The sequence below is a fragment of the Rhipicephalus microplus genome, chromosome 6 (genome assembly GCF_043290135.1).
Source record: "Rhipicephalus microplus isolate Deutch F79 chromosome 6, USDA_Rmic, whole genome shotgun sequence".
Lineage (NCBI taxonomy): Eukaryota > Metazoa > Arthropoda > Arachnida > Ixodida > Ixodidae > Rhipicephalus > Rhipicephalus microplus.
Genome location: NC_134705.1, coordinates 92,790,916 through 92,817,035, shown reverse-complemented (window position 1 = coordinate 92,817,035; position 26,120 = coordinate 92,790,916). Strand labels below are relative to the sequence as shown.

At 44.7% G+C, this 26,120-nt stretch overlaps 1 protein-coding gene across 1 annotated transcript; it reads left to right on the top strand.

Moving 5' to 3' along the window:
- The first annotated feature begins 3,970 nt into the window (after positions 1-3,970).
- LOC119168533 (muscarinic acetylcholine receptor DM1) lies at positions 3,971-26,060 on the top strand. The gene is made up of 5 exons (XM_075866216.1): positions 3,971-4,159; positions 17,590-17,661; positions 18,598-19,938; positions 21,163-21,927; positions 22,990-26,060. Exons 3-4 carry the CDS (start codon positions 18,646-18,648, stop codon positions 21,673-21,675), a joined length of 1,806 nt encoding a protein of 601 aa, XP_075722331.1. The 5' UTR covers positions 3,971-4,159; positions 17,590-17,661; positions 18,598-18,645; the 3' UTR covers positions 21,676-21,927; positions 22,990-26,060.
- Positions 26,061-26,120: the final 60 nt, after the last annotated feature.

The following is a 26,120-nucleotide window of genomic DNA, read 5'->3' as shown; positions in this document are numbered from 1 at the left end:
ACGCGAATAAAACTATTCATGCAACTTGGTCACAGGGTTGACGATGCGTGAGGGAGAGTATCTGTTGAAGAAAAGAATGCTTTTGAAAATGATTGAAAGTCAGGGCGTGTTGGTACAGTAACAATATTGATGTGTTTTTCATCACAAAATGGATTATGATCAAGACGATGATAATAACAATACGTAGGGTTTTACCTGCCGGAACCACGACACGCTTGTAAAAGACACCGTAGTGGAGAACTCCGGAAACTTCTGCCATCTGGTGTCCTGTAACGTGCACAAGCATCGCACTTTATCCGGACATCTGCCCTTTTGGCTTCATTTAAATGTGACCGCCGCGGTCGGGATCGAATCCGCGACCTTCGAGTCAGCAGCCGAACAACACAAGCACTGCTTCCACCGCGGCACACCACGATGAAGACACGAAAACGACAGAAAGGTTATTGGAAAAGCGTTAGCTCTATAAACAAATATCTCGTTGATTAAGCCATAAAGCAATAATTGGGAAAACTTCACGTTAAAGGGCCCCTAAAGCACTTGAAGTTGAAAGAAAAGTGAGTGGTGTATTTTTCGCCTTTGCAACCCTTAATACCGGCAACACCTTCTCTTCAGAGCATACTATTGAAAAAGGACGTGTACAATGCCACCACTAAGCGCTGAGCTTATCAGGATATCACGCTTGTCGGCTTCGCGCTGTGATATATCCGCTTGCGCAATAGGAAACGCACACAGTAAAGCGAAAGCTGTTGATCAGGCGCGATAGTCACGCAATGCCAAAAAAAACAAAAACGGGCGGGCCACAACACGGCGAAGCAGGGTAGACGAGAGCTAATAATTGACGCTTCTCGTATATTGACCCATCTGGATTATGCATCCTATTTACGTCACATGTATCGCCGTTCTGACGTCACAAAGTGCGCCAGAAAGATAAGAAACCCCGAAAGCGAACAACGTGCTTGTATTTGGAAAGTATGTTGAGTGCCGTTTGTAGTTTTTATCTTCTTTTCACTAGCATGTTGAAACAGCAGGAGTTGACACCACTGCGGAACTCCTGCTACTCCTTGTGGCTTATAGCATATGAAATGAAGGAAAATAACGCCCTAAAATGGGGAACACAGGGTAACACTAGCTCCACAAACAAAAACAAAAACACCAGGATTGCGCGGAACGCATTACACAATCACAGGGAAAGATGAATGGACAGCCTATCACAGCTTTTTTAAACACTCTTTTGGTAACTGATACAAGTACACATGAAGGGTATCCACTACGACAATAATCAGCATAATGTTTGCGTAGTGGAGAGGCATTCACTTTGCCATTTTTCGGTGAAGCGTGTAACCTGCTACAAACTTGCAAAGTATTTTGTATAATTTTTGCTGCTGTGTCTGACGACGATGAAGAATTATGCCGGAAGTTTTTGTGATCGCGTTGGGGCAATCCTTGGACCACTCGTTACGCTATTCGCCCTATCTGACTCCTGGTTGGTCATTTGCTGTTCTAGAACCCTTTATTACTCATATTAACTAGATTCCTTTCACGGCATAAAGCCTGCGTAAAGCCAGTTGGCAACGTAGTTTCAAGCACCGGCTTGGCTCTGCGGTATAATACTGGGCTGTCATGCAAAAGATCCGGATCTAAATCAAATTATCTTCTTGGTGTAGGTACTTAGTTTATTTTTTTAACTTCACGCGATGGTAGTTACAGACACCAGCTACGGCGGCGGACAACTACGGAGCATGCCACCCTTGTTGTGATTTCATAACCGATTTCGCTATGAAACATACAAACTGTGTCCGCATGAGCACAGCAACTGCTCCATGAGTCTAGAGTGGACAAAGAAGTTTACAGGAGCATATGTACAGACACAAAGAGCTTTTTTTTTCTCTCGTTAAATTTCGTAGAGTGTGAAGTCAAATCATGTGTGCGTACTACAATTTTTTTGAGATTGTGACCACTACGCGGTCTGCTCATTGTTAAATGTTTCAAAAACGAGAATTTGGGAAGCTAACATGGCGGCCTTCAATGACGCATCCTGCCAGATTTTCCTTTTTTTTCCTTTTCATAAACTTCTAATATCATAATAAAGTTATTATCATAGGCATACGTTCTTAAGCAAAAGTTTACTCTCAAATAAAAGCAGTAACGATACATTTGTCCCTTCAACGTTTCCTTTTTTTTTTTGATGGCATGCACTTGCGTTGCTTTGTTCGATGTCTTTCAAGCTCTTTTATTACATTTTTCGCTTACAAATAACGTAACGTCTTCATACCATCCGAAAAAAAAACGAAAGACAGGTGATAAACAGCCTCACAATAAGGGCACGTCGATGCGTATTTGAGGACTGTACTTTCATCACCTTCTCAAAAAAGCATTAAGTCGCGTATCAGCGTCGAGTGCCAACTGATTTGTTATGTAAAGCAGAGATTTAATTCGGTGGGCAGCGCCAACACTCGTCTATAAGGTTAAAGCTCAACACTGATTCGTTTATTTTGGAAGTACCTGTAAGTGCAAAAAAAATCTTTTTTAGATTGTATGCTAGAACTTTGCCTCCCACCTCTTAGAAACTTATTTAAGTATTACTTAACGTCGTCTTTTTTTTCGGAGAAGATCATGCCAAAACAAAAAAAAGGCAATTCTCTGTCAACAACTGCAAAGCGTGCACGATTTATGCTCTGCTTAACCTCTCGTGAATACATGTGTCATTCGTCTCCGTCAGTACGTCATTCTTGCGAAAGCAGAGGTCTGAAGCAAAGTCTTTTTTTCTCTCTTTCACATTCTAAGCTCGTGCCTACGGCAGCATGCAGTGGGTGACTAGACAAGAGGGCACAATAAATAAATACTCTTACCTCCTTCCCTAACACGTGTCGTGAATGCTGATGTGAGAAAAGCAGAAAGCATGAAAACGCTAAGCCCTTACAATTCCTCTTGGAATTCTTCTTCGCCTTTTACCTGTTATAATTCGTCCTCTACATCAATCTGTGATCCGATGATCAAGAAAGAACTCTGCCCTTCCATGTCTACTGCGCATAATTCCTCAGTGAAACTTAAGCTGCCCAAATGTCAATTGAAATTCTGCACAGCACCGGGGGACTCTGACGACGGCGTTATTTTTTATTTCAAGTGAGCGCCAACTCATCCCGTTACTCAACTCTTCGTGGCATCCTTATTTTTACCCTCCTAGAAAGAAAAACACAAAAAAGGCTGAGGAAAAAAAGACCGCCTGACATTGTCCAGTGGAGTGATGGCTGTTTTTTGCGCTAGAGGCTTTCACCTTCAGTGAATATCTGTGCTTTTTATAGGCACTTTTTTTCTCATTCTACAGATAACATCAAGACTTCATTATCGTTGCACGGAACTACGTTGTAACAAACAGAGCTTGTGATTTTCGTCGCACCTTTTCATGTATTCCTTCCTTCGACCTCATTTCCGCCTCAGCACCTCCGATCGATGAGCTACAAAATCTACCGCACAAAGTGCCATCAGGAGTGCTGATGATCAAAGTAAACGCCAAGGAACTCGGCGCTGGGAAGGAGGATTGCTACCCATTGCACGTAACTGGGTTTTAACGGACATAGCACGTGATTCTACCGCGCCTTTTCATGTACCTCTCTCTTAGCCGGCTGTCCACCCCTGATTAATCAGCTATGATATCCGCTGCGCAGAACGGCTCTCAGGGGCACCGATGGTCAGATTAAGCACCACGAAAGGCGCTACTATAGGATGGTGGCCGTTCGCCGTTTAATATCAATGGCCACAGTCAGCTTTCATCGGTATGTGTGTGCACGTGTGTAAGGCTTTCGGAACAGGCGCCAATCTCTTCGACATCACCTTGGCGATCCGGCGCGTTGGGGTGCGCAGCGAGGGAACTTCGACGCGATCGGCAAGCAAGCAAGTCGCCGCGTTTTCGGTGAGAGGAATTTTTCGAGGAGGCGGCCACACTCTTCATCTTGAGCCGGAAGCTAAGGCTTGCGGCAGAGAGCGTCCGTCCCGGTGCCCCGGTGGGTTTTATGCAAACACCTCTCCGCATCTCTATATTTTGTGAAGCAATATCCAAGGCAACTACGTCGTTCTCTTCCTTCTTGTTGCTTTTCGGTCGGCTCTCAAGTTGGATGCTTTGACGTGAGCGTGTGTCTACCTTCGCCGACAGCGAGTAGAGGTGAGTGCGTCTCATATGACCTTGTTTGGGGACCCAAATCGTGTGACTAAACTTTGTACGTTTAGCTCGTACGTGGTTTTACGCTGCGTCGGTTTACATAAGTGTAAGTTTGTCATGACGCAAGTTTATAGCCGAAGGGAGGAGAGAATACCCGTCTGCGACGGTGTGGTATTCGTTAAGCATGTCTCTTGTCATCTAGCTGTCAACGAATGCACTAAAGCCAGCGTACGTAATATCCAAGTAGATTATTTGCAAAAAAAAACAAAAATCTTCTGCACTCAAGTGTTGTTAAGACTGCAAGTGTTGTTAAGACAAAACTTCAACAAATCTGGATGATGGGCATAATAGCGGGCCAATAGCAAAAAGCACTTACGAAAGAAAAGCCTTAAAAATTTGGCCCGAGGTCTATACAACGATACGACTTCGGATATGTGACCGACTTTACAGACCAAATTCATCAGGACGATCGTATTAGCATTAGGCGTACTAGTGCACTAGCTGATCAATTATTACAGCTAATGACCACCCACCCTAGAAACAGTGACAACCCAGAAGATGTCTGTCAATTCCTGCGTTCGTTTCTGGTGTGTATTTACGATGTTTCTCGTTCGTTTTGTACGCTGTCATAAGCGAAACTTTCGGGATTCCAACGTAGTCTGTGACATCAACACGGTTTGCTTGACCCTCACGGTTATAAACCAGAAACCGAATTCGCCAAGTTCTATCTTAAGCTCGATTTCCCATTGGCTGGCAGCCCGCAGAAATGACGTGCTCAGCGTCGGGATTGGTTGAACCTTTATTTTAGGAAAATTTTTAGAATGAGCGGTTCTTGTGACCTTGGGCCCAAGTCATGTCGCGGCAGCATGCATTTCAGATTTTGCACCACCTGAGCTATTAAGTGCATGTGACTCTATTCGTTTTTTTTTCCCTCGAGCTTCATTTAAGCATTGGTCCTTTTTTATAAAGACTTCATTTGTAATGCATCTGAGCTGAGCACTAACGACGACAAAAAAAAAATAGCGCTGAATGTTAGGAGACAGAAGACAACACCACAGCCAGGACGCTAACTTCAAACCTCCATGCTTCGAACATGTTAACTCCCGCCGACGCTTACTTCTACCGCCTGAGGAAAAGTAACACTTCGCATATGATGTGCACAAAAATCAATTTCTTAGAAATGGCAGTTGTAAGTGATAAGTGATATAGGGTGTAATAAAAAGCTCATTTTAGAGAAATTATTTGGGGGGGGGGCGAATCTAGAAATAGTATGTTGGAAGTTAATGCCTGTGCTGTGCGTGTCCTTTAGTTGTGTAACTAGTCATTCACGGATATTAAGACCTCATTTCAACAGTGCTGATATAGGCGTTAATTGGCCACCGTTTACCCTTGCGCTGAATGTAGGCGCAGGGACTTTTTCTGTTCTGTTCTTTGTTGTTTTTTAGGGGGGGGGGGGGGATGCGGATATTTAAAATCAAGAAGACTTTATAGAAAAGCCTGGGCACGAATGAAAGTTGGGCTTATTGGTTATTACCAGCGAAGAATATAGCGCTGGTAGAACAACCTAACATTAGGAACAAATCATAAGCTTCTACGAACACTATAGTTTTATGTCTGGAGCAGTGGCGCAAGAAAAATACGCAGGAACCAGGACGCCGTCCAGGGACACATCGCCTATGTCATGCTTCGTTTTTTTGTTGTTGTTGTTGTTCTTGTGTCATTGTTCAGCTTCTCAATAATTTCAGAACAAGGAAGGCTGGCTAAACAGCTGCCAGCCTTCATCTTTTTTTTTTAAATAGACTTTTTGATACATGCCGAGTTATCGACGATCTCTATTCGCTAACGCTATTCGCTGTTTGCCTGTTGGCTTCGGCAAACATGCATGTTAGACACCAATGTTGACTGAAGTTTTTTTTTTATGTAGAAGAAATTCTAACGTAAGATTTATTTTTTCAAAAACACTAAAGCGAGAAAAATTGTCTGCGTACAAGAAAGTACAATTCCGCCATCCTGAAAACACCCCTCTTACCGCGAGACGATGGTTCGTAAGCGAGAAAATGCGCCAAAATAAAACGTGGGTGGATACACCACCCTTCAGATTCTCGCAGCAAACACCATGACGTGTAAAATTTTGGCGGAGTCTAGTAGGTCCTACGTTGTTCATAACCGGTAAGATTGAAGTATATCGTCCCCTGTGGTAACCATAAACATACCGTACACGAAGTTTCAGAAAGCTTGATTGATTCGTCGAGCCAACACTGCGAAAATAGGAAAAATGCATCTTTAAATTCGTGACGTAACGCACGAATACTTCGGGGAATAATATAAAATTAAACTTCAACCACAATTTTTCCTTTAATAATGAACTTATAATGGTGAACCTTATGAAATCAGAGTTTTCAGAGCAGAGTTTATCCATCTAAACCAAGTCATTGTTCCACTTAGGTGCCCCTTTAACTCGGCCAACGCCTGCTCTTCGCACGTGATCGTAGTTTCAGGTTATATGCAAAAGAATGGACGTGCACTTTGCCATTGAAAAAATAAAGACACATCCGTATTTGCGCTTTTAGCGTGACGACCGCGTCTGTTACTTCCATAGAAACCAATGTATGGAAACGGCCGACCCTGTTTACGTGGTTCAGACGCATTGCACAGCGGTCGTCGTGTATGCAATTTCCGCGTCAATACGTTTCAGTGAATTATTGCTAAATTGAAATGCTGCGTCGTTTACGAGACTGTATACCTTCATTTCTCTCTTCTTAATTTTTTGTCGCGAAAAAAAAGTCGCGACTAGATGTTCCAAAGTGTTTATACGCATTTGATCTCGTTGATTTGCCACGTTGTGTGGGAATTAAGTCTATAGCGCTCTCGACCAGGGTAGGCGTACTTTCATGTCGCCTAAAAATAAAGAATTCCCACCATGCCATGTGCAAGCGTTGCACGTGACGTGGTGAGCTTGTCGATAAAAACCCTGCTGCTCAAATTTTATCCGCACTCCCCAGCCATGAACTATTTTACGGCTAGTTTGTCATATACAGAACCTTGATTGATATGTGGGGTTTAACGTCCCAAAACCACTATATGATTATGAGAGACGCCGTAGTGGAGGGCTCCGGAAATTTAGACCACCTGGGGTTCTTTAACGTGCACCCATACAGAACCTTGCTGTTTGGTACCTTTCATGACTTAGCGCACGTCACTAGGGTATATGCATGCGCACATAAATGATTGGGTCTGGCCGTTGGAGGTTTTATGGCCTTATTAATACACGCTGCTGTGAAATACAGTAAGTAAACGTTCGTTTGACAGCCCGAGGTGAACGGTGCACCCGTATGTGGTACGTTAAAACCATCGGTACGCTCGTCGGCATCGCAATATTATGTCAGCTTTGGCAGGCAAAAGCTGAGATTGTAATTTCAACTTCCTTGTGGTGTGGGAAATTGGGCGTTGCATCAAGCTGCATGCCAAGGAATATGAACGACCACCATATAAGATTAGTCAGGATCATTCGAAAACGTGCCCATCCATTCAGTAACCTAACCAGGAAGTGGAAGTCAAGACCAGTGCCCTCCCCATCTTCCCTCCGTCCCGGATTTTTTTCCCTTTCATTCTCATAGGACACAAAACAAAAAATCCCGGACCTTATGTCGAATCAAAAACGTGTCCACCCTCTCTCTCCTTGTTTCTTCCAAAACAAATTTCTTCCTGCACCACTGCATCTATTGAACAGTAAACCACAACTTTAGAGGATCAAAATTTTGACCAAATGTATGGTCAGGTGAGCTCGCGAACTATCGAAAGCATTCTTTTAAAAGCAGAAAGGTGGCCCGCGTGTCAACACCACATTTGTATTTTCGCGTACAACAAGGATACAAACCTGTCTATCCAGTCATCCGAGCTTCCGTCCATGTTTCCATCCGTCCGTCCATTCGTACATCCATCTGTCCGTCCGTCTGTTTGTTTGTTTGTCTATCTGTTTGTTAGTCTGTCTGATACTGTCGGTTACGCCTGACGCAGGACAGGATTAGACTAAGAGGAGCCTCGCCCCTAAAATGTAGTAAGAGCCAGTGCCCATTCTGTCATGCACTTACCTGTCGTGCCCTTACCAAAAGTAGGTCTGGAATGTTTTGAGCAACAATGTATCACAGTTATTCCCGCAAGATGATTTGTTAAGAAAAAACTGCAAGGCAGACCTTTTTTTTTTTTTTTGAAAAACGTTCTTTTCTATTGGCTTTGGGGAATATCAGGGGTTACGACGCTCGGCTGCTCACTTAATGGCCTTGTGCACGATCCCCGCCGCATTTCCGTGATGGCAGAGATATAGAGGTCGCTGTACTGTACGATGTCAGAGCATGTGAAATAACACCAGATGTGCGAAATTTTCGAAGCACTCCCCTGCGGCGTCTCTCATAATCATATGGTGGACTCGTGACGTAAAAGCCCGCATATCATTTGGACATCTTTGTGGATACGGGTCCGGATATCGCCAGCGCCTTCCTTAGGCGCAAGTCCTTCGCGCTGCTGATAAATTGTCACGTTTTTTGTACGCTGCCCACAAGTTAGATGATACGTCAGGAACACGTCGTCGCGAAATATCCACTTCAATGGCTTCGCGTCTAGAAAGACAGCGCAGCGCGGTTGCTCTATGCAGCCGGTTTTTCTGTCAGCGTACACACGTGTTTTCACCGAGCTCTCCGTGGTGATCGGTATCGGTCAGCAGCGTAACGCTCGCCGCTTGTTTACGCCAAAGTTGCCAAGAAGGTTACACTTGGCGCGTAAAACGATCGTCGGCCGTGTGAAAGTTTGTGTAACAAAAAAGTGGCTTTTTCCCGGAGACTTAAGGGTTACACGGCGTTTCTGCCTTCTTCAGAAAGTTTGAAATTGGCTGTCGAACCGGACGTGACTTTCCCGAACATCGCTACAACCTGCAACCCTATAGAGTGCGCAAGTTGGTATATTTTCACCTGTAACGTCGCGATAAACTGAAAGATATCGCTGATTTCCTATCAAGTTTACATACACCTCTGTAGACAATGTTTAGGGTGTCTTGCAGGTAATTTCTTTTCACTGATGTTTCCTTTTGCTCCACGTAGTCACCGTCATTGCTACAGACACACCTCACCTCTCCGACAAATATCCCTTGTTTGCAGCGCCATTGGTGATGACTAGTGTAATCTAGGCATTATTGGCTTTATGTTGGTTTTCTGTAAAGCATAGTCTTCAATTTTCTTGTTTAGATAGATACAGTCATGTTTAAGGAGATAATTTCGCTGGATGATTGGCGCATGGTAAATTTAACACTAAAGTGAAATTGATTGACTGATTGATTAATTGCTTGATCGATTGATATGTTGGGCTTAAAGTCCCAAAACCACCATATGAGTATGAAAGACGCCGTAGTGAACGGCTCCGAAAATTTCGACCACCTGCGGGGTTCTTTTAACATGAACCCGAATCGGAGCACGCAGGCCTACAGCATTTTCGCCTTCATCGAAAATGCAGCCGCCTCAGCCGAGATTCGATCCCACGACATGCGGGCCAGCAGCCGTGTGCCTTAGCCAGTAAACCACCGCGGCGGGGCACTAGAGTGAAATTGTTACAGTGATCGATAAATGCGTTTATTGCACTTACTCCGTGTTCCCATATAATAAATATGTCATCTACGTACCAAACATAGGGGGAAGGCTTTACTACGGATGACTCCAGCAGCTTTTATTCCAACTGTCGCATGAAAACGTTGGTGTATGCCGGTGCAAAAGCGGTTCCCATAGCCGGGCTGAAAGTTTGCTCGTGGTAGAATAAATGAAATTCGAAATGATTAAGCGTCACAAGTATTTTCAGTATCGAGATGTAAACTTCTGCATTACGTGATCGTTTCCTTTCTCTAAGTGACGTAGAGACTAGTTAAATCCCTTCAGTGGTGGGTCTATTCGTATATAAGGAGCCCACATTTAACGTTACCAGTATAGCCTGCTCCGAGAGCGTTTGTGTTTTGTTACAGGAATCTATTATGCGAGAGCAATGATGTTCATATTGCAACAAACGACGGTAAGGTAACTGAAAATGCTAAAAAAGTAGTAAAAGCCACGACTAAAAGACGTGGTGCCCCTGTGGTCTGCCTGACTGAACCACAAATGAAAAGCAAGCACCAAAGCGAGTACAGGCAAACGTAAACTTTGCTCTAATCTCGAATCACGCACACTAGCCAAAAAGTAACCATGCTGATTGTTGGCCTAGTTGGTACTTGCTTAATTACATGCTTTCGCCGAAAATAACACACACACACACGCACAAAGTAAAAAAACACTCAACGACAAGCATAAGCGGCACTTCCAACTAAATAGACCGAGTGAAAACCCAGACTTAAGTAACAACATACAGACATGCGCAGTCTTCACACAGCCTTACGCTATCCAGCTATTAAACTATCTCTTCTCCGATACGTGCAACATCACTGACAGTTCGCTGATACACCTTTCACCTTTTTTTTATGTAACAGTCTCCCATCAACTCGCGCGCAGTTTTATGTTTACTCTTACCTAGAATCTTGAACTCGTTAAAACGTGGTACACACCCACAGGCTTTACAATGCACAGGCCGATGCGCCAAGACATCGTTTATTAGATTTAATTCATGCTTCCTAACCAGTTCAATAATGCAGCGTCCGGTGGTCCCGATGTATGAGTTGCCACAAGAAAGGTAAATCTCATAAACCACGCCTTTGGGACAATTCCCGTACGTCATGCCATGTTTCTTGCCGCATCCGCTGACAGCTCATTTTCACTTTCCGAGCTGTTTCAGGGCACAGCTAAGTCAGTTTCACGGGCGCGGAAAAGGCGACAGGTACCCCATGCCAGCCTGCTACCTTTTTTCAGGTTGTGGGTGACCTTATGTACATAAGGAATCACTGCAGGTCTTGTATACGGTTTCAGTTCCTTGTTCCCCCGTGGCAGCTCAAGTACTTTCACTTTTTCTTTTCCGCAAAAGCGCTTCGGAGACAGCTGTGAATAACGAGTCAGAGAACTTCGCAGCTTGAAGTCACCAGATATGGTTCGCGAATGATGCCTGCATCATGTGCGTGCACGATTTTTCGAGAGTAGATCCCAGGCAGAGCGTAGCAATACCACGCTTGACTATTTTTGATTGGCAAGAGTCATAAGGCTTTACCCATTTCTTAGCGTGAAGAAAATATTGCCAGCACGTTTTCCCGCTGTGGAAAGTTAAACGGAGATCTAAAAATTGCAGGGTGTTTCTTTGCGGCAGTTCTTGTGTGAAAACAACACCTTTTACCATGAATCCTAAATATATTTAAAATATCATCGCAGCTCGACAAGGAGCCTTGTCTCTCAAAAAGAATTAAAAAGTCGTCCATATACCGAAAAACCTTAGCAACGTTCAAGGTGCTATCCAGATTAAAAGCTTCCTCTAGCAACCGGTCAACACTAGATAAAAATATATTGCCCAGCAGCGGCGCAATGCAGGATCCAATGCAAATGCCGCGTTTCTGCAGAAAAAGCTGCTTGTCGAAAGATATAAAAGTAATTCTTAAGTAGGCTTCTAACAGAGATAAAATTTTATCTACCGTTACACCAGCTGCATTTTGAAAGGGTATGACGCCACTTTCTTTTATGCAGGATTTCATCGCAAAGAAGAATGCATCATGTAGAATTGAGTAAAAAAGATCTTTCACATCTACTTGGAAGGCATTGCTAAGCGAGTGCAGTTCCTGGGAGATAATGAGAACTCGCTTTGCAATGACTTCTCAGTAGATGGAGAAGATCTTTGTGGAAGTAAGCATAAAACTGCGCGTGAGTTGATGGAAGCCTATTACATTAAAAAGAAAGGTGAAAGGTGCATCAGCGAACCGTCGGTGACGTTGTACATATTGGAGAAGAGATTTTTTGATAGCTTAAAGGCGTAAAGCTGTGTGAAAACTGCGCATGTCTGTACGTTTTTACTTCAGTCTGGAATTGCGCCCAGTCTACTTTAGTTGGAAGTGCCGCTTGTGCTTGTCGCTAAGTGTTTCTTAACTTTATGTGTGGGTTATTTGCGCCCAAAGCATGTCATTAGCCAAAAAGCAAATAAGTTACACAATGAATATGAAGAAATATTCTCTGGACACCTAGAGAAAAGACAATTTATAAAGGTCTTAAAATTACGGTTACATATGCTCTAGGCACCCTACGCTAATGAAAAAAAGGAAGAGCGTTTTAGAAAGCAGATTTTTGTGATTAATGAACCTTAAAAAACATTACGGAAATCAGCTTTCTTTATAAGCCAACCAAGTTAGTAGCATTAAACTATTTGTAGAAGAGAAGAACTTGCCCAATTTGTAGAACGTATATAGAGAAGATCAATTGCTGCTGATCAAGAAAAATTGCAAAGAGCAAGAATTAATAAATTCGGGCAAACAACCAGGGCCATAGAAAAGCATTTCTCGAAGTACCGAATGTCGCGTATAAGCACATTAGAAGTTTTATGCACATGTTCGTGCGTGCAAAAGTAAAGCCGCATTCCACAGGCCTTGCTGTTCTCCAAGATTCAAGACTTGCTAGCACCATCGTGATCACGTTATAGTTACAAGCACCGCAAGTGATTGCGACCTCTATGTTGAATTTAGTTTTACCTGCACTGACATAATTAAATGTTCATACTGTCACCAGAAATTCAATTAAGAAATGGGACAACCTGTCATTGTTAGATCACCGCTGGGCAACCTGTGGCCCACGGTGCAGTATTATGCGAGCTCAAGGACGACATGGCCGTTTCGACCTCAAAGGGCACCTGAAATCCTTGTAACGTATTTTGTATATTGGAATTTCACGATGTGAGTGCTCAACGTAAACATCAATTCAATATTTTTATTTCACTTTTGTTCGATATTGCTTAGTGCGCATTTAAAACACAAGAGAACTTCTCGTCACAATTTCGTGTTTTTTTTTTTTTCATCATTTCCTTAAAATGGAAGACATCGCTACAGAACTGCACCAACTAGGCAAGCCGCCATAACAACTTCTCTTGAAACGTATGTTACAACTACGCCTGATATTACCCCGAATGATGTGATAGTTCGGCTGCTACGGCACAAGGATGACATACTGGGCGAGTCAGTTGAATTCAATGTTACTTGAACGAAGAGCGCCAAGAAGAGACGAGATCAAGAGAGTACGTGTCCTCCCTTGGTTGGTCCCGCCTGTTATGTGCTGTTATACAACCACCATGCCCTTCAGTGGTGATCATACTTAGTAAAGTTGTTTGTCTACACAACAAACACATGACACAGAGGAAATAGGTAGAGATGAGACCGATGACTTCCACTTATAGGGCCACAATGCCTGCCTTCTCCTTTGGGAAGGAGATACATAGAAGAAAGAAATAGGATAAGAGGGGAAGAAAGCTTACAGAAAAATTAAATACAAACAAAACAAAACACACACATCCACACAAATCAATAGTCACATAGAAAAGTGTCTCTACACGTGACGCCAAATCAGTTTTATTCAAAAAAAGTTGGCACGACTCGATGAGCCTGGTCACGCATAGTAGCACATCCTCCCGGAACAGGCAATCGTGAAGTGTCGTGCACCTAAGTCTGGAAAGTTCATATTAGGTCGAGTGTTTCAATGCAGATAAACGTGGTTTCTCACAGGGTGCATTAAGCGGGATTTTCCGACTTCCCCGCGTCCTGATGACAGCAGAGGCATAGACGTCAATCGACAGATACCGGACGTTACTGAGGCCCTGTCTGGTATTTCCATAGCTCACTGGAGGGCTGGAAGGGCGTGGCTTACTCAAGACCAACTGACAAACGAGGCTTTTTGTGCGAGCGACAAAAGTGGCAGCATCTGCGGCACGCGGATTTTGGCTCATTATATTCATAATAATTTGAGGCCTGTGTATGGATCCTGGCTGAAGATCCGAGGAAAGCGAAGAATATCATGAAAATGAAGCACACTGCAACAGTTCGTTTCTCAGTCAATTCCCCTCAAAGGTTATGCGACATGGTAAGAGCAATACCATCATCATCATCGTCATCATGAGCAGAACATGAGAAATAAATCACTGGGTGTTCATAACATAAGTTGGAACCTTGTGACTTGTTTCCTCTTTTTCTGCTTGTACCAATTTATGACTTACCTCGGTAAAAAATTATGAACAACGTTAAGCATACTTTACCGGTGTAAGGATTTCGTTTTGGTGAAAATACATGTCGATTTCATTCGCTTAAATTGTTTAAGAAAGCTCTCTTACGCAAACATTGCAGATTACCCACGAAGAGGTAGCCAATCTCCCTCAGGGCACACAGGCATGGACACATTTATTTTTCAGCATAATGACCTTTAGGCTTATTGTTATTATTTTTTGTCAAATTCAGTAATCATGCGTTGCTCAATAATACAATATTATCAACCAATCGCAGATTTCTAAGGTGCAGACGAGCGCGATTGGAAGGTTGATCGCGTGAACGTCGACGAAAAACTACAACAGCACCACAGCCAAAGATAATTCTTCGAAGAGAGGAAGATATCAAGCGAGCTTCACTCACTCTTTTTGCTGTTTCTTAAGCTGCGATCACTGTCATCTGACGGAGACGTATTTTCTTTTTAGTTTTTTTTTTGTATGACATCGCAACCAATTTTCCTCAACTGGGCATTCAATTCAATATTGCGTGTCTTTCATTCTGCGGCTGGTTATGTCTTCAAGAAAATCTCGTGTCTCGAATTCTACAACATAATGCGGTGTTTCTCTAATGAGTTTCGTGGAGCCATCCTCCTCTCGTATTCAAAAACGCTGCTTGACTTGTGAATTCAATTTGGAATACCATCGCCTCAAGGCGGCGCGTTCGAAACGCGTCAGTGCTGCTTTGAAGGCGGTGGCAAGACAAATCATGGAGACTTTCTGAATACGAGAAAGAAGGGCCCCCACGCCATCACTTGCGGAAAACAAAAGTTTTTGGAGGCAAGTTTTGAGCTATTGGCAACACCATGGGCTACTCCAAATACTGCAGAAGCATTCTGAACAAGGTCGTTTAGGATGCCCCAATGTCTAAACTAAAAACTAAGCTTGCTACATAGGCCACAGCAGTGCTGCATTTCTCCTTTCACTTCTTGGTTTTAATGCGATAGCAAGAGCACTCGCCTCCCTCCCTCCACCTCCTCTCCCCGGTTTGTCGCAACACGGTGTGCACCATCACTTCCACAAGGTGTTTCCGACATATGGACGGCTCATCAGGACAGACTTAAAACGTTATTAAGCGTTCACCAGGTTTTCGCTTACAAGTGTTGCGGTAATAGTTACGTGATGCAGAACATTTTGGAGCTTGGATAAGCATGTTGGCTGTACATGAATTCTCCTCGGTAGCTTTTAGCGTGACTAAACTATACAAAAAAGATGACAGGTAACAGCGCTAAAATGGGGCTTCTGGTTTGTCCAGCCTAGCAGAAAAAGGAGACCTTCAGAGGTGTCTGCTTATATTGTTTAATGGTGGTGGCAGTCAGATTTTTTCAGAGACCTCAAACTTCTATAAGAAGAAATAACTTTGCTTTTCATCTTCTGAACTAAAGATGTTGCTTATCGTCAAGGTTGGCTTTAGCGTTGAACACACCAGCCGGTGCAACAGCGAAACTGCCTTCCTTGTCACTCACCAAAAAGTTGACTTCATTGTCTCTAAAGAATGATATATCACCTTCTTTATCACAGCAATGGTACCTTCTTGAACAAAAAGAAAAGCAGTGGCTCAGCCCAGTTATGCCTGGTTAGACGTAGCGTGAGCTACGACGCATGAACGGACGGACAGATGGAGAGACGAGCGGACGGATGGTCTATCGAGGGAGCACTGGCGAGTCGAGTGCCAGCCCACTAGTGAGGTGTCTCTTCAGGAGCTTCCAGGAATTCTCTGACACGCCCGCTGTACACCGTGTGACGTCACAGCTCCTCGGACATGCACATCACGGCTCTCGATGAGCAACGCGAAACTTCAACCTCAGCCACTGTAGCTTGCGCTGCAAAAACTCGGTGGAGGGCTCAGTCATCAGGCTGTCACTGAACAAACGCAAACTGAGGCTGTGCAACGATTGCAGTGACCTTTGTGCGCCCCGTAACTAGAACAGAATCGTTCCAGTACAAGCCCAACGCCAGCCAAGACGTACGATCCTCCCCACCGGGAGATTAGGGCTCGCCAGAGATTGCCCACTTTCCTCCTCTCCACGGGCCAAAGTACGCGTGAGAGGTGAGAGCCGCCACGCGCTTATTGCGCCATCTTGCTGACAATGCGCTGTCTTGCTAAAAACCCGACAGCCCCCCCCCCCAGATGCTCTAACAGCGATAAGTGGTAGATTTAAATAGCTTGTCGTTTGAACGTTCAAAAGGTATCCTTCGGTAGCTCAGTAATAAATAAAAAAAATTCCTCGGTAGCTCAGTGGTCAACGCCTCACATTCACGACGCGGTGGCCCCACGTTGGATCTCGCACGCCAGAGTCTTTTTTTCTGGATTTTTTTCTTTCTTCCGTTTTCATATATATATATATATATATATATATATATATATATATATATATATATATATATATATATATATATATATATATATATATATATATATATATATATATATATATATATATATATATATATATATATATATATATATATATACGGTGAATGACGCCGACGCCGGCGACAAAATCCAGCCGAGAGTGTCCATATAACTGCTATCGCAATAAAAATTCTCAAAAATTTACTCTCCCCGGTGCGCGCTCAGGCGCCCATATCTTGCGTTCCCGAGCGTGGACACTCCGATGCAGTGACACTCACGTACAGTGCTGGCCCGCTATCTCAGACACCGGCCGTCACTCACAGGTCAAGCACCCGCATGAGATAAAGGTACGATACACACGAGCAGGGACGCCTTATTTACTTGCAATCACAGCTGCGTTTACGTGATTTGCGCTGTCCTCTTCGAGCAGCTGGTCACTTAACGCCTAGTGTACCAGCCTAAAAAAAGGAATGCTTTGTGAGTGTGCAGGACATGGCAACAACGAACAAATGCACCCTTGATTCGCCTGAAAGCTTCACGATAGGGTTGACAGTTTATGTGGGTCTGAAGCCTGTCATGAAGTGGTTTGGTACAGCGTGTTCACCTGCGGACGAACAGAAAGGACGGACGCGTGTGGGGTGTTCCGGCAAAGTTTAGCCATGCCTAATGGAAATACAGGCAACAACTTGTGCAGTATTCGTTTATTCGAACATTCCTAAGCTAGAAGCTGGGGTTAAGATTTCATCTCCTGGGCGTCTGCAAATCCATGAGAGGAAAATTCTGAGCTATATTTTGTTTTCCTCGTTATTATTTACAAGGTATACTAACTAGATAACGAATGCAACCCTATTACAGGCGGTACGTGCAACGTCTGTCTTTTCTTCTGTTCTTGCTTCAGGTATGCGTACATCATGAACCGAACTCATCGCTTCCCAACTCATGGGCACCACGTTCACACAATTCCATAAAGGTAAGGAGCTACGAGCCGACGCAGGAATACAGTTACGCACTCGGTCGTTGTCCGTTTCTGGTACTATGATGCATGAACAAGAAGGACAAACTTTATCACGAATTTGCGTGCCCGTGGTGATTGCAACGTAGCGCGAAGACAAAATGTCCGCATGTCGTTAAATATAGAGAAGTCCGAAACCTAAGAGAACGCAAGCGCACGGGGGTATAGGTGTTTAAGGGGGCAGTTGAGATTATGTGTCCTCGGGTATCGCGGCCGCGGCAAGCACATAGCGTCAATGGCTTCTTGAATAGCAGCAACATTACAGGCTCCACAAGCTGCGTGCGCACGCATTTGTGTACATGTATAGCTTCGTTATTGCTACCGCTTGTGTATTTCAGCCTAAGGAGTTTATGTCGCTTATAAAAGAATGTAGGAGACTGCTTTAAGTGTGTGACCTTTGGCTATTGCCTAATTCCGAGAGGGCATGCGGCTCCGTGCTACCAGCCCACCGCAATTAGATAACTTCATTGAGTGGAACTGACTTGTACTTCCATTAAAGGAAGAAGTTCGGAGAAAGACGGAACATGTAGGGTGAAAAAAGTGTCAACGCAGGTTGTCATAGAGCCATCGGTATTACAAGTCAGCTTGTCGAAACTTCAGCGCCAGTGACATCCCGTGTAGACAAATTTTAGCCCATCCATTCACACTTTTTCGGCGTAGTGCTTTGGCGGGGACCTGTTGCACAAGGTCAAATTGGAACAGTTTCCATTCATCAGTGTTGTTCCGAATCGCGAGCATTTTCTGGGCATCCTAGAAGCTTGTTGTTTGAGATATCAATTCCCTACCAGCATTGTGCTAAAATTGGTCAGATGGCAATTATTGGCTTTCACAAACACATAAACGTCATCAATATATCATGAATACGTTATATCTTTCATGTGTGCATTAACGCAGGTCCATGTCCCTGCACGATGAGGTGACCTGCCAGCGCCGGAGTCCACAATGAGCGCACTCGAGGAAGCACTCAATGCCTCCGGGTTGCTCGTCACCACCGAATACCCCGACGTCAATGGCACGTTCCACGATTTCATCACTGGAAACGAAAGCGCCACAAACGCAACAACGACTGGGATCAACGACATCATCGCCGACGTCTTCCCCGCGTCACCATACTCTGTGGGCGAGATCGTAGTGCTTGCTTCCCTGTCCGCCATAGCCACCTTCCTTACCATCGTCGGTAACCTAATGGTCATGGTGTCGTTCAAAATGGACAAGCAGCTGCAGACAATCAGCAACTACTTCCTGCTCAGTCTGGCCATCGCTGACTTCTCCATCGGTGTAATATCGATGCCGCTCATGACCATGTACATCCTCTACGGCTACTGGCCCATAGGTGCGGTTGTGTGCGACACCTGGCTGGCCTTCGACTACATGAACAGCAATGCGTCCGTGCTCAATCTTCTCGTTATCTGTTTCGACCGGTACTTTTCGGTAACCAGGCCACTGACATACCGAGCTAACAGGACGCCCAAGAAAGCAGCCATCATGATTGTTATGGCTTGGATCATATCATTCCTGCTGTGGCCGCCGTGGATATTCGCCTGGCCATACATCGAAGGCCAACGAACAGTGCCGGATGAACATTGCTACATTCAGTTTCTGGAGACCAACGTCTACATCACTTTCGGAACGGCCATCGCCGCCTTCTACTTGCCTGTTTCGGTCATGTGTGCCCTATACTGGCGCATCTGGCTCGAGACGGAGAAACGCAAGAGAGACTTGGGCAGGTTACAGGAAGACCGCAAGAAGAGCGTTCTGAAGCGGAAGTCGACATCGAGCGTGGGTACCGTCGACTCGGAGGACATTCGATGCAGTGAATCCGACAGGTCTCGGTCGCAGCTGACTTCTACGCTGAGCCTCGCGACGTCCAAGAGCTCACTTACCGAGACGTCCAAGATGCAACAACTTCGTGACTTCCTAGTGTCCCTGCTTCACGTCGGAAACGGAAAGCAGCACGATGACGGTAGGAGTCACCGAAGCTCACACGGCACCCTGACACCACCCACGGCTGAGACGTCAGTGGAGTCTGTGTCCACGTCGTACCACGAAGAACATGCGGTAGAGTTCAACCCATCTGGATATCTTGGAAGTGGCGCAGAGAGTGCCGTGGTTGCCCTCCCTACCTCCGACCATAGCGACGAGAAGACCAAAGAGACGTCGCATTCTTCTGATTCGATATACACTATACCAGTCGAGCCAGTGACGCAGTCATCTCCAAACGAGGTATTGCCACAGGTATGTAGACAGAAGAGCATTGTCTGGTCTACTTTTCAAATTCTTTTGTGAGTGCTTTTGTGTGCAGATTCATTCACGTGTGGACCTTTACTGATTTCAATTGCCCGAATTGATATACTGGTGAGCGCAGAAAGCTGCAAATAAGTATAAAAAAACACACAAAAGGGGAATCACTCCTCTCCTTGAGCAAGAGGTTCTAACATTCCGAAAGCCTAAGGTCACGGGTTCATTTGCCGGGGATGGCCACCGCAATTCCAGGGTGTCCAAGTTTTGAGACAACCGCGCATCTAGACTGGATCACGTGAAAGAACCTAAGCTAGTCAGAATAACAGGATGGCGAAAGCAGAGTTAGCTAGCCAAAATTGATCCATCGTCCTCCATAACGGCGTACTACACAATCAAATCGTGCTTTCGTCAAGCAAACTGCGACATTTGTTCATGTATTTGACCTTTTATATCTGTTTTGGTACAACTCGGCAAGCGGGGCTCCCATTATGCTCACACCTGATTACTACGATTTAAATGCGCCATACCAAGCGCAGAGTGTTTCGGTTCTCTTTTGCTATTGTTTACTGCCGGGTTATCGCATACTGATTTCTCACTTTACGCTGTGTGTGCTTGTCGTGCTGCCACGCGTCTTGCTTGCGCATGCAGCATTTCAACGTGCAAGTACTCGATCACAACAAAGTCTGTTAAAGCTTCAAATAGTCAATTTCAGCCTATATTTTTAGTACAAATAATTGTGTGTGTGTGTGTGTGTGTGTGTGTGTGTGTGTGTGTGTGTGTGTGTGTGTGTGTGTGTGTGTGTGTGCGTGCGTATGCGTGTGTGTGTGTGTGTGCGTGTGTGCGTGTGCGTGTGCGTGTGCGTGTGTGCGTGTGCGTGTGCGTGTGCGTGTGCGTGTGCGTGTGTGTGTCTGTGTCTGTGTCTGTGTGTGTGTGTGCGTGTGTGTGGTGTGTGCGTGTGTGTGTGTGTGTGTGTGTGTGTGTGTGTGTGTGTGTGTGTGTGTGTGTGTGTGTGTGTGTGTGTGTGTGTGTGTGTGTGTGTACGCGCTTTCTGGTGTATTAAGCATGTATCCAAGGCTGGCCGTGAGGGCCCAAAACGCGCTATCAAAGGACGCTTCTTGTAAGCAACCATATTAATGTTCCTTCTCTCTCTCTCTCCTTACACTAGAGGAGTGATGTGTTGAGCTACTGCGTCAGTCTGATCACGTGAGTCTCTTATAGGTCGGTGTCGATCGCATCGCTGAAGAAGAGACCGAACAGCCCGAGCCCGTTGACGGAGTGCAGCTTTCGGAGGAACCGGCAACATCCGATGGCGTGGTGGCAGCCAAACAGCCTGCGGATCCTGGCGTGGAATCCATCAGAAAGCCACTAACCGTTAGCGCCGTCCAACGACATGTCAACGCCAAGCAGATACCCGCGAAGAAGGCCAAGCAGCAACAAGACAAGAAGCAAGACAAGAAAGCCGCCAAGACGCTTAGCGCCATCTTGTTGGCTTTCATCATCACTTGGACGCCGTACAACGTGCTGGTGCTGGTCAAGACAGTCTCTTCCGACCAAGACGCCATTCCTGTGCACCTGTGGAACTTCGCCTACTACTTCTGCTACATCAACAGCACGGTGAACCCCCTGTGTTACGCGCTGTGCAACGCTAACTTTCGTCAGACGTACATCCGCATTCTGACTTGCAAGTGGCGCAACAGGCGGCGGACGGCCTCCCGCCGGCCTTTCCCGTGAACGGTGTTCTAAGTCTAGTGGAATGTGGTGATCTACAAATGTGGCGATCTACAGCACACACACGCGACTAATTAGTCTTAGCTACCTCTCATAGCGTACTCCGCGCGCCTTTTGATTGACACTTTCGGAGTCTTGTCGCTGATTCACTGTGATCGATGACAAACTTTCAAGCGAAGGTGGCCATTTTTCACTCGCTGACGTATGATTTGGATGAGGGTGTTCTTGCATCGACTCAGCTGGCCTATCCTGGAGGTGAGCTTTTTATTCTTGGATCTACCTCTCGACGTCATGCATATGCGTGACGTCAGAGACATAATCACGTAATCCTAATCTTGCTGGTTCGGTGCCCACCGACAGCAAATTGTCTTTTCGACCGCTTCATTTTCTGTGCATATTTACTACAATATGTACTACACGCACTTAACGTCTGTGATACTTTCATTGTCTTCGTTATCTGCAAATATTCATTACAGTTGCGTTAACAATACGAGCCCTTAAAGCTTCCTTCTTTGATGGAAACATCAAGTTCATTCAAAGGACAGACAGACAGACAGACAGACAGACAGACAGACAGACAGACAGACAGACAGACAGATAGATAGATAGATAGATAGATAGATAGATAGATAGATAGATAGATAGATAGATAGATAGATAGATAGATAGATAGATAGATAGATAGATAGATAGATAGATAGATAGATAGATAGATAGATAGATAGATAGATAGATAGATAGATAGATAGATAGATAGATAGATAGATAGATAGATAGATAGATAGATAGATAGATAGATAGATAGATAGATAGATAGATAGATAGATAGATAGATAGATAGATAGATAGATAGATAGATAGATAGATAGATAGATAGATAGATAGATAGATTTGTGGAGAGCTAATTACAGTACTTATCACCATGTTCTCTGTACTCAACTAATGGTGTGGGTTTTTTGACGAGTGTGGTCTAGCTGCTGGCCTTAAATATTGAGGACCTGTTTAGTGCTTCCAAGTTTTGTCCTTTTTCGAGCCGTCTGTATTTGTATATACTATGCACTTGAGCCCAATGTTATGTGCCTGAAGACACCAAGAGCCGCAAGCTTTAACAATAGCCCCACTGTCCACCAAAAATCGTTCTTAGGCAACATTGTCAAGCCCCAGTAACTCCGCCTTTACGAGAGAGTGAGGCGAAGCTTTTTTTTTTTTTTTGTCCTTGGTGGGGTCAAGAGAGAAGCTTGCTCAGTTGCTGCGCATTGACATCGTTCGGCATTTGCTAATATTCTCCGAACTTCTTTTTTTTTTTCTTGTCGACAGGCAAGAAATCGGGGAGCCGGCTGGCGATGCCCGGTCGCCGACGGCTTGAACAGAGATTAAGCCCATCTGCCAAAAGAGGTCTCAAAGCAGCATGTGCGACGAGTATGGTGCTTCATTTAACCAGTGCGCTTAGGTGCGTGTTGTGTAATACTCGGCATCGATATTCGACACTTCAAGACGTCGCACACATCGCTGCGTCGTGCAGCTCACTGCTAGGCTTGGCTGCTCCAGTGAGGAGCAGCCGGGCTAGGCTTGCTTCAGGGAAGATCGGCCAGTGTCAACGTCACGGACATCGCTTCTAGGGAAACAGCAAGAAGTTTAACGTGAAACTCTCGGTGCATTTTGTGCGAGTACGTTTGCAAGTGTGTGTGTATGTGTGTGTGGGGGGGGGGGAGGGGATGGCACTCACGGATAGTGAACCCATTTCCGGATGTTGCCTTGAAATCACGCGAGCAGTATTCAAACACTGTTTGACTAAATCAGACATTGCGATTTTAACAAGAACAGCGCTGGCGGTTTACTTCACTTGTTGTTTGTACGTATGCACGCGTTTAACTACATTTACGACCACTGAGTTGGGGTAATTCCGCTCATTACGAAAAGAATGAAGGTTTGCTGTATCGAATCGATCATTAGCAACCATAAACGGCAGCTGAATATCCCCAGCGAAACATTTGTTTGCTACATAACTTGAAAACACTTCGTTCCTCGTACGGTATAGCTTATTTTTACCCCCATCTCTTGTGAGCTACTGTTGAGGTGTCGCACGCTGATGCAGACAGTTACGGGGCTCACTCATCTCTTCTTTTCCCTCTTATAACCACAATCAACAATCAAAGCTCTCTCCAAGAGTAGAACTTCGGGCCAGAGAAGCAATGGAGGGCAGGAAGGGGAACAAGACAACAGCGTGTCATTCCGCTGCGGTCATCTTGTCGTCCCTTGAGCTCTCAAGTTTGTTTTCTTTATCTTTTTTTAATCGTGATGTAGCAAAAAATGCTTAATGACTGAGATCTCTCAAAAGGTCGATGCCATCGGACGGCATCGACCCTTTGATGTGTCTTTATGATGTCCTTTGAGCACGTCTTGGATGTGTCGCAATACTGCTGAGCAGTAGTGCGACACATCAAGACGCGTGCTGTCAGGCTGGTAGGCTCATGCTTGATCATGCGTTAAAATATAATCAATAGGTAAAGCAGTTTAGGACAAGTAGAACGGCCCATTCTGTCCGGAACTCATTTGACACTGGGATGCCTTTTAACCATTTTTTATCATGTATTTCATCTAGCTGTTGCAAAAATGTACAAGAACACTGTATATCTCTCGGAGCATCGCACTTATCACATTTGAAGCAATTTAAAATGTGTGTTCGAAGCGTCCGAATGGTGATGTGAAATAACCGTGTACAGTCATTTCACCGTGCTCTATTCATAGAGCTACACCAATGCAGAACTTCGTATGGCACGTGTTGAACATGAATTTAGAACTGGTCCGTAGTTAAGTCCTTGTGAATTGATGACTTCACTTTCTGTCATGCTGCCAGACCGTGTCCGTTTGACATGTGTCAGAGGAAGTACACTGCGTGAACATTTCCGTTTAGACCTATTCTGTGCGTGCTTCAGTGCCTCTGACGCCCTTTGTTGATACTCGTACTCTGCCTCGGTCATGGCCAACTTCATAGGAACATTTCATCATTTAATGTACAAACTGAAAGAGCAACTTTTGTTCAGACCACTGCCTCTTTCAAACAGTAGCATGTATTGTAGAGAGACAACTGTTTGCTTTAACGCTGATCACTGTATTGTCCAAACATTTCACCAGTTGTCGGGCAGTTGCATTTTCTTCTCAAAGACGGACATATCGTTGACCATTGAATTATCCAAACATTTCATGAGTAGTCGTGTAACATTTTGAAACTAGATGACATCTTTTTATTAATATCACCATGAACCAATGGTCGCGAACGCTAGACTGACGTTATAAGTAGGGTGGGTACTTAACCCCACCTACAAGATCGCAAGTGGGGCTTCGTCACTAGTCAAGGAGGTAATCGGCGGTTAAAACTAGCACAGCAGATTCCCAGCTTTTGTGCCAGTTATCACGTGGTCGGAGAGGCCGGAGCCTACGCAGCACGACGTCGCTACGTCATCATGTCGACGGCGCATCGCGCTGTTTAAAAACATGGAATAAGTCTATGGCAAGCAACGCAGTGCGTAATCGAATCGGTGCATTATCCGTTAAATACCCGTACAGCATTGTAACCCCCCCCCCCCATGTTTGCTAATGCTGTCGAGGTCAAGATAGGCGACGTCCCTCTTTTTCTTTCTTTTTTGCAGCATCTCTGGTCTCAATATGCTGCTCTCAATTCTATACGCACGCATTACATCTTCATATGTAAATGTTGATCTCTACAAGGCCCGTACTTTGTTCTATTTTGAGATTAGGAGTGAGTGAGTGAGTGAGTGAGTGAGTGAGTGAGTGAGTGAGTGAGTGAGTGAGTGAGTGAGTGAGTGAGTGTAGGAGAGCGATGCTGGCATTGCTCAGGTACATATTTATTTATCTGTGGGGCGTGCCATTATTTGCCAGAGTAACAAATCAACGCCTCCAACTGCCACCACAACCCTCACACGTACATTCTTTGAGTACAAAACATGACGTCAGACGACAGCCTGCATTCGCAGGTGGTGCTGATTGCATGGACATTAATTTACATGCCTGAGATGTTTGATCTTCAAGAAAATGCATTATACGTATATTATGCCTAGAGATGATACAGACGCTCTCATGTTGCAATGACTACTGTTGTTCGGCAGAAACGTTACCGCTTTGTATTGAAAGTCCTCAAAAAGCAGTTTAAATAAAAATGTACTGTCTAATACTATTAAGCCGAGCACCTTTACCGCACAACTAATACTATTAAGCTGAGCACCTTTACCGTACAATGGTGAGTGTAATGAAGGGACGTATATCTCTGTCATTTTTATATTGTTAGTATGCAGTGGGCGCTAAATTCATTACAAAGAGAAAGCTTGCAGCGAACATCTGCATTTAACAAAATAAACATTTTGATCGCATCTGCCCTGCGTCTCTGTGACGGCGAACTCATTCATTCGTTGCGTGTCTTTACGCTACTC